Source organism: Schistocerca piceifrons, chromosome 6, assembly GCF_021461385.2.
Source record: "Schistocerca piceifrons isolate TAMUIC-IGC-003096 chromosome 6, iqSchPice1.1, whole genome shotgun sequence".
NCBI classification, from domain to species: Eukaryota; Metazoa; Arthropoda; class Insecta; order Orthoptera; family Acrididae; genus Schistocerca; species Schistocerca piceifrons.
Window position 1 is genome coordinate 552,533,510 of NC_060143.1, and position 18,000 is coordinate 552,551,509.

An 18,000-nucleotide genomic window follows, 5' to 3' on the forward strand; every position below is an offset into this window, starting at 1 on the left:
TTGCATCGAATACCACTAGAGGTCGGTCCTGAACTATGTTGTTAACAACGCTCTGGTAACCTGAACAAGCAATTGCGCGGCAGCTGTCCCGAGATGCTTTGTGTTGTGGGTTTTTTTCTTTTCTTCTTTTGAAAGAAGTGAAGCAACTAATCCTGGTCCATCACAGATTTCAATTATGACCCTTACAACACCAGAAGATATTCGCGGTCCCTGTAACAATGTGTCAGTTCTGCTGCATGCTGCTGCCCAGCGAAATGGAGGTGGGTTTGTGTCCCCACACAGATCCTGCCTCTGTGGCAGCCAAAATTCTAGTCTGTTTACACTTATGGGCATCTGTGAATACAGCCTATAGTACCCGCACTCTGCACTATAGTGATTGGAAAACAAGATCTGTAACGTTTTTCAACGGCACCAAAATTCTTCCCCAACATTAAAATCAAGTTACCACATATTTTGTTCTACTTCTATGCTAAGTGCCTCATCAGTTCTATCTGTAGTATTGTCAGGCATGGGTCGCACTGCTACAAATGCCTGCAAGAAGTCGAAATTAGTAGTCTGCAGATTTTTTAATCTTCAAACTGGGCAGGAAAAGACAATGTCCAGAAACACCTTATGCCCGAGACATATTCACTTAACTGGTCGGAAAATGCTGCTGCTTTTCAACAGCACAACCGTTTTTGAAAGGTTAAATACAGCCAAATGAAGGAAACAAAGGCCACTTTGTAAGAAAAATGTGTTACAAGTTTTTACAAATGCTAACATTCCAGTCAAAAAGCTCTGAATCAGCAATTTTTAGAAGTCAATTCGAAAGAATTAATAATTTATTTGTATTCACCCGTGTATTGTGACAACCTTTTGAAATTGTCCATCTAATCATTTACAAACAAGAAAAATAGGTGCAAAGTTTGATGAAAATAGATGTGGATTTTGCAAAAAATAGATGCTACACTTTCATGTACCTATGCGCAATGGAAATAGGCAAGGTGTGATAACAAATAACTTGCAATAAAAACTGTATGCATATTAAGTACAATTTTGATGAATACTTTATTTTATCATAACACTGTCATCTTTGCATTTTCTTCCATTCTTGCTTGCAAACATTGTAGTCTCAGAAAATAGCCATACTTTTCATTTGTTGAGCATGTGCTTAGAAGCAAAATTTTTTCGACTCTTCAGTGGAAGAAATGTGAGAAATGCTGTGTGTCCCTCTTTTTGGTACCGAATGTAACCCAGTGAACTACAAGTATTGCTTTCAGCCATTACCTAAAACTAAAAAAGTATTAAAAAACACTCATTCTGTCAAAGACAGCTCCTTATCTCATTTCATTACCACTTCAAAATAATGAAGTGAATTTTTTGACACCAGAAAGCAACAAAAAGTGAAGATGCATCACTTTGTATCAAATCAGTTTGTAACTGCAGACAGTGAGGTACAACATGTCGCTTCTGTGAAGTGATATGTTGCACAATGTTGACAGCACTGACGAATGAGTCACACCAAACATACAGTTAATTTTTATTACTAGTTTTAGTGAGTTTTGAATATGCATATTTTGTGGAGAATTTGTATTGCTTGTGCATATTAAAAAGTGTGATGGAAGCAGCATTACTGTAAGCAGGAAGCAGCCCTGCAGTTTGATCACGCTTTCTGCCACCTGCTGACTTGGCGATTATCCCGAGCAGCTAGCAGCTTCACCCCTGTATCTGAGATTCACTGCTCTCCACAGAATAACACTTGCCTTGACAATGGCCTAAAAGGGGGGGGGGGGGGGGGGGGGGGGGGGGGGGAAGAAGAAAAGTGAGTTCCAGTGGAGTGTCCGTGCAAAAGCCTGTTTGAGAGCGGACATTCAGCTGTTGGTAATTCCGTAATTTTGTTAGCATTTCATTTGACGTAATTGTCAAGACTTCACTTATTTGGTAGCTTGTTGAATCTAGGTAAGCATGAATTTTATCTCCAGCACAAGCCAGACTGTACAGTCTGGAATCCAAGGAAAGAAGAAAGAGGGGGGAATTGTACTACAAATAAACAAGTCAGTAACTGCAAATCTGTACACCAAAGCAATGTCTTGGCTCTGTTACCTTCAACAGGCAGATGTGCAAATTTTCGCAATTTTGACTAAGATAAAGTCACACTATGGTGCTCATCTTCAGCAGGCCGATGCAGAGGTTGGCAAGAAAACAGCCAAGTAAAAAATCCATGCTATTCAAACATTTGTTTACATTTTAACGCCGACTGTGGAACTTCATTTTGTGTTAAACTGCAAGTGTAATATTTGTATCCAGATTTTAAATTCTAAATTCGCGTATTTTACTGTTCACATTGCTTCTGCATAATCTTTCAATGACCATATCAATACCTCTTTGTACTGTGATAAATTGTGAAAAAACACTTACTGTTATCATCAACTTTAGGCTTGAACTTATTTGTGCTCTTTTAAAACTTTTGATCACAGTACGCCTATGCTCATTCAAAACAATGATTCTCTAACTGCATTGTATAATTATGTAAGAAATAGTTATAATAGAGGGAAACATTCCACGTAGGAAAAATATATCTAAAAATAAAGATGATGTGACTTACCAAATGAAAGTGCTGGCACGTCGACAGACACACAAACAAACACAAACATACACACAAAATTCAAGCTTTCGCAACAAACTGTTGCCTCATCAGGAAAGAGGGAAGGAGAGGGAAAGACGACAGGCCGATGCAGACGAAAGGATGTGGGTTTTAAGGGAGAGGGTAAGGAGTCATTCTAATCCCGGGAGCGGAAAGACTTACCTTAGGGGGAAAAAGGACGGGTATACACTCGCACACCATTTGTGTCTGTATATGTGTGGATGGATATGTGTGTGTGTGCGAGTGTATACCCGTCCTTTTTTCCCCCTAAGGTAAGTCTTTCCGCTCCCGGGATTGGAATGACTCCTTACCCTCTCCCTTAAAACCCACATCCTTTCGTCTTTCCCTCTCCTTCCCTCTTTCCTGATGAGGCAACAGTTTGTTGCGAAAGCTTGAATTTTGTGTGTATGTTTGTGTTTGTTTGTGTGTCTGTCGACGTGCCAGCACTTTCATTTGGTAAGTCACATCATCTTTATTTTTAGATATATGTAAGAAATAGGTTATTTTTGAGAATTTTGGACACTTAAAAAACTATGTTTTCATAAGTTACTTTTATGAGTGTTCTGGATAATTTATTTCAGTGTTTGTGATTCACAGTTAGAGCCAAAGAATAGATTACCCCAAATTTCATTGTATATCAATGCCAATAAACATGCATTTTTGATAATTGTTCGGAGTTACCATTGATCTGTGCATAATCCAGTTTGGAGTATATTGGCATTTGGGATTTAGTTACTGTAGCAGATATCGTAACTAACATATCCTGTTACATCAACTTTTTCCTTAAAGAAGAGTACACATTATCTACATTTACCATAATAACTGTATTTTACGTTGTCCTCAATGGTGAGTATTCATCGGAGGTTAAGGTATCATCTGGAGTGCCCCAGGAAAGTGTGGTAGGTCTGCTGTTGTTTACTATTTACATAAATGATCTTTCAGGTAGGGTGGATAGCAATGTGCGCCTGTTTGCTGATGATGCTGTGGTGTACGGGAAGGTGTCGTCGTTGAGTGAGTGTAGGAGGATACAAGATGACTTGGACAGGATTTGTGATTGGTGTAAAGAATGGCAGCTAACTCTAAATATAGATAAATGTAAATTAATGCAGATGAATAGGAAAAAGAATCTCATAGTGTTTGAATACTCCATTAGTGGTGTAGCGCTTGACACATTCATATCGATTAAATATTTGAGTGTAACATTGCAGAGCGATATGAAGTGGGACAAGCATGTAATGGCAGTTGTGGGTAAGGCGGATAGTCGTCTTCGGTTCATTGGTAGAATTTTGGGAAGATGTGGTTCATCTGTAAAGGAGGCCACTTATAAAACACTAATACGACCTATTCTCGAGTACTGCTCGAGTGTTTGGGATCCCTATCAGGTCGAATTGAGGTAGGACATAGAAGAAATTCAGAGGTGGGCTGCTAGATTTGTTACTGGTAGGTTTGATCATCATGCGAGTGTTACGGAAATGCTTCAGGAACTCGGGTGGGAGTCTCTGGAGGAAAGGAGGCGTTCTTTTCGTGAATTGCTACTGAGGAAATTTAGAGAATCAGTATTTGAGGCTGACTGCAGTACAATTTTACTGCCGCCAACTTATATTTCGCGGAAAGACCACAAAGATAAGATAAGAGAAGAGAGATTAGGGCTCATGCGGAGGCATATAGGCAGTCATTTTTCCCTCGTTCTGTTTGGGAGTGGAACAGGGAGAGAAGATGCTAGTTGTGGTAGGAGGTACCCTCCGCCACGCACCGTATGGTGGATTGCGGGGTTATGTATGTAGATGTAGATATTTGAGTTTACTAACCACAACAATTAACCACAAAAAGTTTTAGGAAATCAGTAATTTTTAGCCTCAGGTTTTTCTGTTGCCTTAATACAAATATATTGCCTCAATACAAATCTGGGTATTTGGTCCAATTCTTATAGGAAAATTACTATTTTTAGCATAACAGATTAAAAGATAATCAGCAGGCTTAGATCAAAGTTATATTCCACTGTCCTGTAATACATTGCACCAACCAAAACGCAGCTCCACTGTGAATGCTGTACTCTTAACACTGTATCAGTTAGTTGACTTTTGTAAGGAAATGGAAATTGCCCTGCCTACTGTCAAATCATTGGAAATTGCTGCAAATCAATGTGTTGGAGGAGCTCCTGATAAGTCACGTACCTGTGGTACCAGTACCAAAGATACCTTAAGTACTATCCTCACCTGTGGATCCTGTCTCCTCTGGAGAAAGTATGTGATCTGCCATCACTCATGCACTTGACTGTGAATAGCATTTCAATGGTAGATCTAGTAGACCTAGGCATCCTATATGGGGTTAACAGGGACCTGGGTGGACTCAGGGTTTTGTACTGCTACCCCTAACCAACAAATGTGAGGTGCTGTATTTCACTGAAACTGAGCTAATTGGACTTAATTCAACTGGTTTGGGGAAAACTGTTTTGTACCGTGTCAAGAGGGACAGAGGACAGAGGCCTATTAACTATCGGCACTTCAACTGTATGGCAAATGATTGTACCCCTAAGAAAGGATGGAAGATTGTGTTTAATGTCCCATCGACATTGAGGGTTTAAAGATGGAGTGCAAACTCTGATTGGGTCAAGGATGGAGAAGAAAATGGGCTGTGCCCTTTCAACGGAATCATCCCAGCATTTTCTTGGAGCAATTCAGGGAAATTACAGAAAACCTAAATCTGGATGGAATGTCCTCCTGAATGCGAGCCCAGTGTGCTAACCACTGCGTCACCTTGTTCTGTTGTACCCCTTAGAAAAATGGCAGCAAGGGACAGGAAAGGACACCAGGTGCCCTCAGTGTATGTGCCTGGGGACCTCATCCAACATGCTGAAGTGGATATTCCAGCAGCAACTGCGGGAACAGGGTGCAACCAACTGCAGATTGTGGTGCACGCAGGAGCAAATGATGCCTGTCATGTGGGCACCGAAATCATTCGTGGGTCATTCTAGCAATTGGCAGAGAAGGTTGAGAAGACCAATCTCACAAGTGGAGTTCCTACGAAGCTCACAATTTGCAGCATTGTCCGCAGAACTGATTGCGGTCCTTTGGTTCTGAGTCAAGTGGAACGACTAAACCAGATACCTTGAGGGTTTCTGTGACAACCTATGCTGTGACTTCCATAGGGTTAACTGTAAGGTCACCCTAAAAGGGTCAGGTGTGCACTACACATCAGAGGCTGCTACCTATGTAGCTGACTGGGTGTGGGGTGCATACACTTTCTTTCTTTCCTTTGCTTTTCTTTTTTTAGATTAGGTGACTCTCAATCCAATCCAGATAATGATAGCTGTAGGAAATCCAGAAGTATCAGTGAAATATTAAACAAAATGCCTTAAAACCTCCGTTGGCTTGTACGTAACTTTACCTACTGTACTGTAACCATCAGCTGAGACTAATCATCCAGTAATCAATTGGGGAAATTACAGTTTTGTTAGTGGTGGGCATTATAACACAACCCCTGAAATATTATTAAATACCTTCTCTGAAAACTACCTACAATAGACATTTCTGAACCCAACCCAAGATGGAAATAGATTGGATCTAACTGAGACAAATAGACCTGACCTCTTTGAGGCTATCCACATCGAAACAGGTGTCAGTTACCACATGACAACAATTACCCAAGTAGAAAGAACAACTGAAATAAGCAGAAAGTTATACAGAATGAATGTTAACAAAACTGGCAAACTGCAGGGACAGATTCCTGACCCAAAATGGAGGAAAAAATGTCCTATGAACATGCACCTGAAAATGCATCACTGCCACAGTAGATGGCACTGATGAATGACGGTTCCTCTGAGGGTTGTTGGGGAGAAGAGACCAAACGGCGAGGTCATCGGTCTCATCTCTGACCATGTGCTGTGTTTTCCTTGTGTGTTGCAGGCTGTGAGACTGATACAACGTACTGTAAGCAGCACAATGGTCCAATATTCACGTTGGGGACAAGCTGAGATGGTGTTTGTTTAAGGCTAAGTACATGGGAATTGTCGAGAGGCAGCACGGCTATACCAAAGCAAGTACCCTCACAATCACAATCACCAATCAAATCACATAATATTTCAAGCCCTTTTTGAGCATTTGTGTTATCATGGGTGCTTTCAGACAGAAGAATGTGCAGGGAAGCAGTGGACTGTGCGTACACCAGATCTGGAGGACCAGGTTCTGCCGGATACTGAGACAAACACCACTACAAGCTCCAGGCCAGTGACCCGCCAACAAGGTGTAAGCCAAAATAAGATTATGTGTATTCTGCATGACAACTGCTACTATCCTTATCACCTGCAAGGAGTGTTAGGATTATCAGTTGTGGATTTCCCTCTCCAGGAAGGATTCTGAAGATGGTGTTTTCAACAGACCATCACAATTATAGGATTTCTGTCATCAGCCCTCTTTAATGACAAGGTAGCCTTTATCAGAACTGGCATCATCACCCTTATAATCATCATCTGTGGGCTATAGACAATCCTCGGGTAATGGTTGAGGCATCTCATTAGCATCAGTTCAGCATCAATGTGTAGGCAGGGATTCTTGGCGACCAAATACTTGGACTGGTTACTATTCACTAATGCCTCGATGGAGGAACATACCTGAACTTGTTGTGGAATACTCTGCCTCAGTTGCTCGAGACTGTGCCTTTGGCAAAATGACAGGTTAAGTGGTTCCTACATGACAGGAGCACCACCACACTTCCGCTTTACAGTTTGCCAACACCTCAACATCATCTTCCCTGGACGTTGGATAACTACAATGTATTGCAGATACCTCTAACAGAAAACCATGCCTTGCAGTCAGACAAAGGAAAAAGCCACACTTACCTACAAGAAGTTTAATCGAAGTGATCCACAAAAATACCATTGAATATCCTTGACAACAATTTGTTATAAAATCTTAGAACATATTCTTAGCTCAAACATAATGACGTGTCTCTAACAGAATGATCTCCTCCATGGCAATCAGCATGGATTCCAAAAACATCAATCATGTGAAACCCAACACACAGTTTTCTCACAACATTCTAAAAGCTTTGGATCAAAGCAATCAGGCAGATGCAGTATTTGTTATTTTCAAAAAGTATTTGACTTAGTGCCATACCCATGCTTAAGATCAGAAACATGATCATATGGGGCATCAAGTGAAATGCGTGACTTGATCGAGGACTTTTTGGTAACCATGTTATTTTGGATGGAGAGTCATCGTCAGATGTAAAAGTATAACTGGATATGCCCCACAGAAGTCTGCTTGGACAATTCCTGTTAATGTTGTGCACAATAACCTTGCAGACCGTATTAACCCATTATCTCCAATTGATCATTTTTAGACTCTATTGTCTTTTTTTAAATTACTAATTATGGGATAACTTATATAGAATTCCAATTATTATAATATAAACCTACATTATTGACAGTACTGTTGTAATTTTTTTATTTGTGAACATACAAAGAATGAGATTTTTCTTATATTTTAAAATGAGGTCACAATCATTGCAAATGCAGCACATTACTGTTTATAAACTTTCTATGTTTACTTTTTTGTGTTGTTAACTGGTTCTGCAGCAAAAGGTTCATATAATAATACTACAAGTAAAGAATTTGCCATTACTGGTCTACATTGTTGGTTGGCAAACATTAAGACGAACAATTTAGTTTTTGATAAAGACAATGAAAAAATGTTAATGTGGTTGCTATTCTTCCAGATACTGATGCTTTGAGAGATGAAGATGAGGCAGATAACGGTGCAACAGCTACTGTAAATGTTCTGGATGTTCCTGGGTTGGTGGACATTCATTTTCAAAGTACTGAAAATATGAGTTTGGGGACTGTGAATGATGAAGTAATGGGCACTAAAGATAGAGTAAACTCAAGAAAACAGAAGAAACTTTGCAGCCAACTGCCAACTTACAGTAAATTGAATCCAATATATGCGGCAAAACCTAAAAATTACATTTCAGCTTATGCAGCTATAGAAGACATAAAAAGAAAATAAAGGATCTCATGCCATTTGAGGTTGGAGAAAATATCTTGAATTTTAATTCATTTGATTATATCATGAGAAAATCAATGTGATAAGCAAGTTGCTTTAAAAATGTATACGACTTCTCTTTTGACATTGGAGAGCTGAGAGTATTCGCAGGCTTAATACTTTTGTCAGGGTATCACACATTTCCATCGGAAACACATCATTGGTCTGAAGACATCAGATTAGAACAGTAAACAGGCAAGAAAGCTACCTCGCAAAATAGATATCAGAATATGAAATCTCTAATTCACTTCAGTGATAATGATCAAGCTAAAGACAACAAACGTGATAGAGGGTTCATGGTTATGTCTTTAATTACAAATATTAACAAGTTCTTACAGCAGTTTCATATATTTTTGGAAAACTTGAGTGTTGATGAAATGATTGAAGTATTAAGGCCATCTCACAGAAAAAACAGTTCATTTGAGACAAGCCAATTTGATCTGGCTATAAACTATGGGCATTGTATGCTTCCAGTGATTACTGTTTCAATTTTGATTTGTAATGTGGCAAGGAAGTGACAAATACAAATACTGACCCTGGTGTTGGATCTAGGGTAGTGTATTGAATATCCCAGGGACATACTATTAACTTCGAAAACTATTTCGCTAGTCAAAAATCTCTTGCTGCATCCATGAAACATTGGATTTAGGGCAATAGGTAAAGTGAGAGGAAACACAACTGAAGAGTGCCCTCTTCAAGAAACAAAGCAATTATGACTTTGCCTTTGACACAAGAGGTGAAATCCTGTTTGTCAATCAAATAATGATAAATGCATCCGGATTGGCACCAATTTCATACTGTGGAGCCACTCACTTCTGCAAGTAGGTGGAATAAAACAACTAAGCAGAAAACCAACTGACACAGCTTGTAAAGAATTACTATATACAGGATGGTCCACTGATCGTGACCGGGCCAAATATCTCACGAAATAAGTGTCAAACAAAAAAACTACAAAGAATGAAACTTGGCTAGCTTGAAAGGGGAAACCAGATGGTGCTATGGTTGGCCCGCTAGATATCAACTGCAAATTTTTTTTTTTTTTTTACATATTCGAGTAGTACGTAAAGAAATATGAATGTTTTAGTTGGACCACTTTTTTCGCTTTGTGATAGATGGCGCTGTAATAGTCACAAACATATGGCTCACAATTTTAGATGAACAGTTGGTAACAGGTAGGTTTTTTAAATTAAAATACAGAACATAGGTACTTTTGAACATTTTATTTTGGTTGTTCCAATGTGATAAATGTACCTTCGAGAGAACGCATGCTGTTACAGCGTGATTACCTGTAAATACCACATTAATGCAATAAATGCTCAAAATGATGTCCATCAGCCTCAATGTATTTGGCAGTACGTGTAACGACATTCCTCTCAACAGCGAGTAGTTCACCTTCCGTAATGTTCGCACATTCATTGACAATGCGCTGACACATGTTGTCAGGTGTTGTCGGTGGATCACGATAGCAAATATCCTTCAACTTTCCCCACAGAAAGAAATCCGGGAACGTCAGATCCGGTGAACGTGCAGGCCATGGTATGGTGGTTCGACAACCAATCCACCTGTCATGAATTATGCTATTCAATACCGCTTCAACCGCACGAGAGCTATGTGCCGGACATCCATCATGTTGAAAGTACATCGCCATTCTGTCATGCAGTGAAACATCTTGTAGTAACATCGGTAGAACATTACATAGGAAATCACCATACATTGCACCATTTAGATTGCCATCGATAAAATGGGGGCCAATTACCCTTCCTCCCATAATGCCGCACCATACATTAACCCACCAAGGTCGCTGATGTTCCACTTGTCGCAGCCATCGTGGATTTTCTGTTGCCCAATAGTGCATATTATGCCGGTTTACGTTACCGCTGTTGGTAAATGACGCTTCGCCGCTTAATAGAACACGTGCAAAAAATCTGTCATCATCCCGTAATTTCTCTTGTGCCCAGTGGCAGAACTGTACATGATGTTCAAAGTCGTCACCATGCAATTCCTGGTGCATAGATACATGGTACAGGTGCAATCGATGTTGATGTAGCATTCTCAACACTGACGTTTTTGAGATTCCCGATTCTCACACAATTTGTCTGCTACTGATGTGCGGATTAGCTGCGACAGCAGCTAAAACACCTACTTTGGCATCATCATTTGTTGCAGGTCGTGGTTGACGTTTCACATGTGGCTGAACACTTCCTGTTTCTTTAAATAACATAACTATCCGGCGAACGGTCCGGACACTCGAGTGATGTCGTCCAGGATACCGAGCAGCATACATAGCACATGCCCGTTGGGCATTTTGATCACAATAGCCGTACATCAACACGATACCAACCTTTTCCGTAATTGGTAAACGGTCCATTTTAACACAGATAACGTATCGCGAATGTTACGTGATTCCACGTACTTATACGTTTGTGACTATCACAGCGCCATCTATCACAAAGCGAAAAAAGTGGTCCAACTAAAACATTCATATTTCTTTACGTACTACACGAATATTAATAAAAATGGGGGTTCCTATTTTTAAAAACACAGCTGATATCCGTTTAACATATGGCAGTGCCATCTAGCGGGCCAACCACAGCACCATCTGGTTCCCCCTTCAAGCTAGACGAATTTCATTCTTTGTAGTTTTTTTCGTTTGATGCTTATTTTGTGAGATATTTGGCCTGGTCACTATCAATGGACCACCCTGTATACATGGGAGGAGTAGGCCATCCTAACTAGCTTGTTGGGAAATATGCCATTTCTTTACGTGGTAAGAAATGGCGTTGGGCTCTCTTTATAAGAATAACTGATACGACTGTTGTGAACAACTGTTATACTCCGTATGGTTCATGGAGCACGATTTCTGGGGAGTTTCCGATGATATCTTGCTGTTCAGTATCTAAAACAGCTACCAACTGCAGAGTGGGACATCCCTTATCAACACCAAGAAGAGTGTTTCATGAAGTAAGATATGACGGAAAAGGACCACTTTATGTCAATATGTAATTCCCAAGGATTTTGTCAGTTTGTTGGTTACAAAAGCATACCAATGACATACTGTAAGAAATGTAACAACTGCTTTGAATCTTACCACACACAATAAGATACAGCAATGTAAAAGCATAAATAGGTAGGTAGAACTGAAAAACACTGACGTCTGTAAAGTAAATTTTAAAAGTAATAGAGGTTTTTCTTCTAAAACTGGATGATTTTTGTAACACAAAAACATATAACAATGAATAATATAATGAGTATATGTAATTTACCTTTACAAACAACAAAGCTGAAATAATGTACTTATGAAAAATGAATATTCAACAGAAATACCAATATTTAAATGTCTGTATAAACATCAGATCCTGTATCATCTTAGTTATCTATTTATAGATCAGGCAACTCTGTTCATCGGAGAACCTTAAAAAATAAATTAAGGAATTATTTATGTTATCTGACATAATTAAATTGTATAAACATGGAAACATAAGGTTTCATTTTCTTCCTCACAATACATTTTAACTATGATAGCAATGCATTTAATCCTTAGACACACTGCTTCTCCCACATATACTCTCTTCTTACATATAATTTTACAGGGGGAGGAGTAGACAAGAGAGAGATGGGGGGGGGGAGAAAGGCATTAGTACGTATAACCAACTCCCATACATTTTTAGCAATTGTCATCATGTCATTATACAGGGTGGAGAAAAATTGTGTCACAAAATTTTAACCCTGGATAGCTGATGCCAGTAGGAACCAAAATTATGAATGTTGTGTATGTCAACAATGCACAATTTTAAAAAAATGAAAACTTGGTGTCATGCACTCCGACAACCATAGCGCTGCGCATCAACAGAAGAATGGCAATGGCAATCCCACGGCTAATGGGAGTGTGTGGCACCAAGTTTCCATAGTTTAAAAATGTTGTGTTGTCGACCAACACAACTTTAGTAATTTTGGTTCCTATTGGCATCAGCTATATGGGGTTATAATTTTGTGACAATTTTTCTCCACCCTGTATACATCAGCTCTATTCTATTTTTTGCACAACTTTTTATGTAGGTATGACCATTAAATTTTATGTTCACATTTATCAACAAAATATATGAAAAGGATTTTCACCATTATAGAATGTAGGAACAAGTTGTTATGAAAGAATTCTTACCTGCCAAGTGGAGTGGCGTGGAATTTCGTCCCTGAGCATCTCTACAATTTATGTTCTCTGATGAGACAAGCCTTTGGACCCGTGCCAAGTTGCCCTTTTTGGCAGCATCTAGCAATGCTGCATTACCTCTTAAAAGGTCTGCCACATCTTGATCACCCTCACGCACTAGATCCAGAGGAGTTGCACCATCTCTATTCTTCTTACTAGCATCGGCACCATGCTGAAATTTTAAGTTCTTACATAGCAAATCATAATTCATACACTTTCTCCCCTTCTCTTTCACAAGAAATGGGTGTTTGTCAGTTTAGTATTAGTCAAAGATAAAAATACTGTCATAAAACAGTATGAGCAACCTCAATGGTTCTTACGGACTTTGAATTTGTAATTTGGCCTATTTAATCCAAACTGATTGATAATAATGATATGCAACATAGAAAGTTTACTGAAGAATATATACGAGTAGGAAAACTTTCACGGAAAGGCACATGAAAGAAAGCAGTCAGCCACACTGACAGTTATCTAAAACATCCACTGTACCTGGAAGTCAATGCATGGGAAGTTTAATACTCTTAACTTCTTCATTTATTCATTATTTATTGTGGCATTATTTTCTTTCATTTAGCTCCTGCATTTTGCAGGTGTTACTTTCTCTCTTCTGCACTATACCATCACTGTGATCGCACCTCAACAAAATTTCAAATTTTCACGTTAAAGGAAAAGTGGGTGGATAATATCTAATGAGAAACAGGCCATTTATCTGTAGGTAAGTAGTTTAGGCTTGTGAGACACTGTCTGCAATTTTAATTTTTGATGCTGGAGAGTATTAAGGTCACACCACCATCTCAGGACTTAAGACATCAATGTTCACAATTCCATCCTTAAAAGATCCTCCACAATTTACATGTTACAAATTTTTTAAATATAATAATCAAACTCTTAGCAGAAGTACAATAACCAAACCTTGAGCAGAAGTCGTACTATGTCGTATTTGCCTTTAGCTGCAGCCTCATGTAGAGGTGTGAACTTCCACAAATCCGCAACATTTACACTAGCTCCATGCTTCACAAGCAGTTCAGTCACTTCATAATGACCATACGAACAAGCATTGTGTAACGGAACGAGTCCCCTGGAAATAATAATAAATTAATCCCATTTACACTTATGGAATAAATTTATTTATATCAGTGACATCCATAACTTATAGTAATACATACCCCTTATCTTTAGCATGGACATCTGCTCCATGTGCCAGTAAATATTCCACCACAGCCACTCTGTTGTAGCCAGCAGCAAAATGGAGAGGCGTAGAATGCCTGTTAAATGAAGAACTGTTGGGAGAAATTGAGTTCTTTGCAAGTCACATCCAAGAAAATATCTTTACAGAGCACACAAATTATTTTCCTTTCTGTCTTTCAGAAAGATTCATTAACATCATAGCCTGAAGAAAAGTCCTGCAGTCAAAGTAATATAACCCTACTTACTTCCTTTTTTATACACACACACACACACACACACACACACACACACACACACAACTAAAATAAACAACTGTCAATTTTCTCAATATTTTTCATGCCTTTTAGAAAGCATTAGCCTTTTTTTTGGTAATTTTTTATCTATCTATACAACCAAACATGGAGGCTCTTTTTATTTGCAAAATGTAAATTGTTGCACAATCAAGATCTTTGGATTTATAGGAATGCACTGAAGTACATCCTTCTAAAACAAAAATTAAGGTCAAAATAACAGTTTACGTACATAAAGACGTGTGAAACCCACACATGCTACAATAACATCTAGAAAGACACAAAATAACACTAACAAATGGAAACTCCAACTAGGAATATCAGCAATGTACGAAAAGATAAACATTGCTACTTGCGGTAAAGAAGACTTGTTAAGTTTCTGACAGGCACAATTAAGACACACATAAAGTTGTTGGCCACAGCCTTCATCAACAAAAGAGAACCACACACCATTCATATACACAAGCAAGCACACCTCATGCACTCATGACCGCCAACTCCGGCATCTCGAGCCAGAATGCAACAATCGTGGGATGCAAGCAATATGGAGGGATAGGGGAAGGGATAGTGGTGTGTAGGTGGGGAGAGTGACAAATGCTGCCTGGAGGAGTGTACAGGGACTACAATGCCAACAGGTGCAGTGTCAGGAGGTTGTGGGGCAGAGAGGTGGGGATAAAAGGCGCGGACCAGGAAAGATAAGCAGGAGTGTTGGCAAACAAAGAGGCTGGGAGACAAGTATTGAGAGGAGATAATAGCAAAGAAGGGGTCGAAACTTTTGGGTGGAGGGTGTGGGGACTGTTTGTTAGCGTAGGTTGAGGACGGAGTAGCTATGGGAGTGGTGAATGTGTTTTACAGGTAATTCCCATCTCCAGAGTTCATAAAAGCGGGTGGTGGTTGGGAGGACTCAGATGGCTTGGGTAATGAAGCAGTCAGTGAAATTAAGCTGTTATGTTCAGCTGCATGTTGTGCCACAGGGAGGTCTATTTTTACTCTTGGCCACAGTTTGGCAATGGCCATTCCTCCTGTTGGACAGCTGGCTGGAAATCATATCAATGTAAAAAGTGGTGCAACACCTGCAACAAAGCTGGGAAATGACATGGCTGTTTTCACAGGTGGACCAGCCCCCGAAAGGGTAGGATAAATCTGTGACATGACTGGAATAGGAAGTGCTGGGTGGGTGGATTGGGCAGGTCTTCCACAGGAATATGATCCTTGTGGCATGGGGTTGGGAGTCGGAGTGACATACGGATGACTAAGATGTAGGTACCTGCATTTCGACAGTTGTCATCCCTTTCACAACAAAAAATCCCCCCCCCCCCCAATAAAGCCATCCGGGGACGGTGTCTGTACAGTGACATGAACTCCCTTGCCAAGTACGCTGTGTCTCACCAAGGCCTTCACAGATAGGCACTATCCCCCAGACCTAGTCCACAAACAGATCTCCCATACTATTTCTCCTCACACCCCCAATCCTCCCACCACCCCAATACCACACTGGACTGGAACAACTGAACCACATACTTTGCCAGGGCTTTGATTACCTATCATTATACCCTGAAATGCGCGATATCCTACCCGAGATACTTCCCACCCCTCCTAAAATGGTGTTCTATTGCCCAACCAACCTCCACTTAACAGTCCATCCATATGCCACTCTCAATCCCTTGCCACTAGAATCATATTCCTGTGGAAGACCCAGGTGCATAATCTGCCCAATCCACCAACCCGTCACTTCCTATTCCATTCCTGTCACAGGTTTATCCTACCCCATCCATCAGTTGGGTGACCTGTGACAGCAGCCATGCCATTTACCAGCTTTGCTGCAATTGTTGCACAGATTTTTTACATTGGCGTGACTACCAACCAGCTGTCACAAGGAGGTTTGGCCACTGCCACAAACTGTGGCCAAGAGCAAAGGAGATCACCCTGTGGCACAACATGCCACTGACCGTAACATGCTTGAGTTCAATGGCTGCTTTGCTACCCGAGCTATGTGGATCCTCCTCTTCACCACCAGCTTTTCTGAACTGTGCATATGGGAGGTATCCTTATAACACATTCATAACACTTGTAATTATCCCAGCTTCAAACCTGCAGTAACATAACTGTCCCCACACCTTCCACCCAAAAGTTTCTATCCCCTCTATCCTATCATCTCCTCTCCATACATGTCTCCCAGCCTCTGTTTACTGCCTTCTGCCAACACACCCACCTATCTTACCTCGCTCCACTCCCTTTCCCCCTTGTGCATGAAGTTTGCTTGTTTGTGTTTGGTTCTCTTTTGTTGATGAAGGCTGTGGCCAAAAGCTTTGTGTAAGTGTCCTGGAATTGTGCCTATCTACAACTTAATGTGTCTTCTTTACGGTAAGTAGTGATCTGTCTTTTCCTACATTGTTGGCAAAATAATACTAAAATGTTTTGATCTTTAGGGTAGCAAGTTCCTTTTCCTAAACATAAACAAATGCCAAACAGTATAAACTATTTATGACTAAACTGACACTAATTTCTGTAACACTGCCATTTTCTTTTACTTCCAGAGCTTGCAATTTCTGTAACCCTTCTGTGTCATTATCTACTGCTTTGGTATGTGTTGGCATAGTAATCGTCTATACAGTTTCAGTAGTATCAGCAAATGCAATTCCTGCTATTTCACAAATCAAGCAAAACAATGTGACATAGTATGAACTAAATAGTTGATGTGGGTGCCAGCCATAATGTGCTTTTGTTCCTTACAGGATCACAGAATCAATTAAGATTTCCACAAAATTTAAGCGTCAAATTACAGTACATTTCTCTCAAATACCACTTCCACAATGGAAATAGTGACTGTAACATCACAGGCCTAGGCATAGGGCTCAATGCCATAAAGCAGGCCAGTTGCAGCAAGATGCTGGCTAAGCATTGTGCCAGTCACTCACTGGGTGTCACTACCTGTCTCCAGAAAGTGCCTTGATCATTACTGAAATCAGGCATACTTTAACATGTGACACATGTGGCTTCTGGAGCTGAAATACCACACAACACACCCAATTTGGCATGGATAAATACTGGACCCAGACCAAGCTGGGGATGCTTCCACATCAGCTCCTGACAGCTCTGCCGAGGTATGCCATAGCACAAGGCCATCATACCGCTTGGTCAAGTTCAGCATAACAATTACTGACATCCTGATGGTAACACTGGCCGTTGGAGTTCATGAGATCGAAACTCTACCATGTCTGTGAAACACAGATGCTGTGGATCAACACCAGGCTGTGCCATCGGACAAGTGCAGATATCTGTAGCTGCTCAGCCTTGCTGGGACAGTAAGACAGTTTCTCCTATAGTAGTCCTTACCAACCCATCAAACTCACAACACCCATGTGGGAAAATGGAATGCTATCCTGACAACATGATGAATGACTCTTCTGCTCTTCTGTAGAGGTCATTGCACCCTAGGCCATTACATTCTGGAGTCGGCAGTAATGCATGTATGTAGCAGCATGTGCTTTCTATAACTGCTCGTGGACTCCTTGCATCTGTCATTCCTGGATTTGCCCTCTTCCTGCTGTCCTATTTTTCTTGTCAGGTATAAAGTCTGGTGTGGTACCTGACAAGGGCCTAAGGGATGAACAAATGAAATTAGTTGTGTGTATGCAGTGTAACCTACAA

At 40.3% G+C, this 18,000-nt stretch overlaps 1 protein-coding gene across 2 annotated transcripts in view; it reads right to left on the bottom strand.

Moving 5' to 3' along the window:
* Positions 1–18,000, bottom strand: part of LOC124802496 (poly [ADP-ribose] polymerase tankyrase) — a 295,411-nt gene that overhangs the window by 67,543 nt on the left and 209,868 nt on the right. Inside the window, exons 9-11 of one of the 2 annotated variants that reach the window (XM_047263314.1) lie at positions 14,038–14,136; positions 13,784–13,949; positions 12,824–13,043 (exon numbers count right to left, since the gene is read on the bottom strand). In XM_047263314.1, coding sequence (XP_047119270.1) covers positions 12,824–13,043; positions 13,784–13,949; positions 14,038–14,136 — 485 coding nt within the window. Of the gene's footprint in view, positions 1–12,823; positions 13,044–13,783; positions 13,950–14,037; positions 14,152–18,000 lie in introns of both variants that reach the window. The other variant, XM_047263313.1, reaches the window with a different exon arrangement.